The following is a 2,618-nucleotide window of genomic DNA, read 5'->3' on the forward strand; positions in this document are numbered from 1 at the left end:
TGTCAAAGAACAAAATTTGTGATCCTAGAGTTGAATGCACAATTACCAACTTCGTATAAACACCTAACTTCAAAATGCTTTCAATTTAGTTAAACTATAAACCAACATCTCTGTTTTCAAAACAACTTGTATAGCTTCTGATTTATTTTTCTACTGTTTCATACCTCTCGCATCTGCATGTAAACTACAAACAAAGCGCCATAGAGGAGCTCGGGGGTTATCAGCAGTCAGGCTACGCTGTTGTTTTCCATACCCAGATTCCTCTGCTATTCATAGCCTTGTCCTCAGCCTCACATGGGGTCCGGGGTTAAGGCAGCTACTTTCCCCCAAAGAAGTACTTCACATGTACAGAATGAGATAGCAAATCCTTGGAATGTCACAGACCAGCTGTTGAAGGCAATTGTTCCTAACCACCAATGTCTCTGCCGCTCCTTTGGGCCAAAGCAGCAGTTGGGGGAAATAGAAGCAGCCAATGTTCTGTATAAACTCAGACACCCATGTAAGCTCGGGCCTCAGAACTTTCATTGCCTGCCAAGCTATTTAAAGCTAAGGATTATGCAGTGAGAACAGATGCAGTGCATTTTGCCATCTTCTGAAATCTAACATTTTAAGTAACATTTAAAGAGCATAGTTTAAATTTTCTTGAATTCAGTCATTGTACTTTTCAAAGTGGTTTCCTAAACTTTATATTAATTTAAGTATGACAATGCATCTTAATATTTCATAAATATCCACAAAACATACACTGTGCTTTAAAAAATGCTGCAGCTAAGATTCACCTTAGCTTTTTTTTTTTTAATGAAGTACATATTTCGAACTTTTAAAAATCATATTTGTATCTGAAAATTCCAACGTAAGTTTAAAACAGTAACAAATGTAGTGACTCATAAATATATTTCAGATCCAATTTTCCAGTACTATTTTTTAACCTTCATATTCTATATTTACAAAGCCACGCTATAATAAAATACACTGAAAAGAAAAGCTCATTAAGTGAAGGAGATCACAGCTCTTTTTAGCACAATAAAACACTTTCATAAAATGGATAAGAATTTCTTAAATTGGTGTGGCTCTTTTGCCATCAACTGTTAGAAATGCAAGCTTCTCTGGCATTGTTGAAGTAAGGAAGAAATAATTCTGAATCGTTTCTACTATCAGACTACAGTCTCCTAAACTGTCAATGTTTCAGGTGTTAAGAATAGCATCAACCTGAGCGGTAGGAACATATTTAACAACTTTCCTTTCGTAATAAAATAACAAAGACAACCTCAACATACCAGGAATTATGTCTGTGTTTTTAATCTTCATAAAAATCATTTCAAACGTGGATAATACACACATTCCCGTGATGCCATGGGCTAAACTAGAATCTTCCTCTCGACACCATGTCACTTGGTCCCAGCCGAATCCTTTACTTCCACCACCAGAATTCCATCGTGACAGAGGATCGCCGACAAATCTTGGGTTTCAATGCCGTCGGGCAGTTTATACTGTCGGGTGAAGCTTCTGGAGATAAAGCCGTGCTCATCCATTCTGGTTCCATGTTGAGCTTTTATCAGCAGCCAGCCCTCGAAGGTCTGAATGATGATATCTTCGGGGAGGAATTGGACCACGTCCAGCAGGACCTGGAAGCGGGATTCGCCTCTCTGGGACGGCATCTCAGCGGCGTCCACTGGAGGAGCCTGGGCCGCCCTGGCCTTCCCCAGGTCCACCGTGGTTGGCCCGGGCAGTGCATATAAAGCGTGATCCAGCCTGCAGTCTTCCAGACCTCGAGCTTCGAATTCCTGCTCGTATCGCACTGGAGTCTCGATGAGGTGCCTCAGGATGATTTTTGCCATAGTGGAGGCAAAGCCGGCATCCAGCAGCGTCCTCCCGGTCCGATGTCCGCGTGGAGCTTCGCCGCTGCCTTCCAACTAGATTATCAGAGGAGAGCTGCTCTTCGCTTATAACCCCGCGAGAGCAACCCTTTAATTAGACCTGAATCACAGTGCCGCACGCTCCCTCTTGTCTTTTCGCTCCTGCTGACAATGAACGGCTATTTATAGGGTGTGTTTCGAAGTTGCTTTTAGCACGCAGCCTGCTCGAGCTGCCGAGTCAAGGATTGCCCTTACGTTCTCAGTTATCCTTGGCAAGTGTGTCGGCCTCGCTTACCCAGAGAGAAAGAGAGAGTCAGAAACAATATTTGAGAAATATTTGAGTGCTCTGTCTTTGTTAACTACAGCGAACTGAGGGATCAGAACAATCTAGAGATGAGCACTTATCTTGTATGAACTAAGTCTGCACTAATCCTAGTCTCCAGGCACAAAATCCGGGGGAGGAGACGAGCTTTAAATTGATTAGGAATCAATTACACACACACAGGCACATTAAAATCGCAAACATTCAACAAGCCCTCAGCCCTCTATCCTATACATTTATTTTCATTTCATCCTTTAATCTTCTATCCTTAAGTGACATCTGAGCCAGGCCATCTGGGTTTATTAAATTTGACTCATGAAAAATTAGATCAAATGACTGAGCCAGACAATGATGTCCAACCTCAGAAGGGGTTGAAAGGCATAGAACAGAGAATCTTAGCAAGGAAAATAGAGCTCCAGGGCAGGGAAAAATCTTAATGC

At 42.1% G+C, this 2,618-nt stretch overlaps 1 protein-coding gene across 1 annotated transcript; it reads right to left on the reverse strand.

The window, feature by feature from the left end:
• Positions 1-1,274: 1,274 nt before the first annotated feature.
• On the reverse strand, positions 1,275-2,181 carry HSPB3 (heat shock protein family B (small) member 3). Its single transcript, XM_055554839.1, has one exon. The coding sequence runs from the start codon at positions 1,836-1,838 to the stop codon at positions 1,389-1,391; it is 450 nt and encodes a 149-aa protein (XP_055410814.1). The 5' UTR covers positions 1,839-2,181; the 3' UTR covers positions 1,275-1,388.
• Positions 2,182-2,618: the final 437 nt, after the last annotated feature.

The sequence above is a fragment of the Bubalus kerabau genome, chromosome 18, assembly GCF_029407905.1.
Source record: "Bubalus kerabau isolate K-KA32 ecotype Philippines breed swamp buffalo chromosome 18, PCC_UOA_SB_1v2, whole genome shotgun sequence".
Lineage (NCBI taxonomy): Eukaryota > Metazoa > Chordata > Mammalia > Artiodactyla > Bovidae > Bubalus > Bubalus kerabau.

Excerpts from the sequence above, each read along its gene's own strand:
- HSPB3 (XM_055554839.1), bottom strand. The coding sequence starts at position 1,838 with ATGGCAAAAATCATCCTGAGGCACCTCATCGAGACTCCAGTGCGATAC.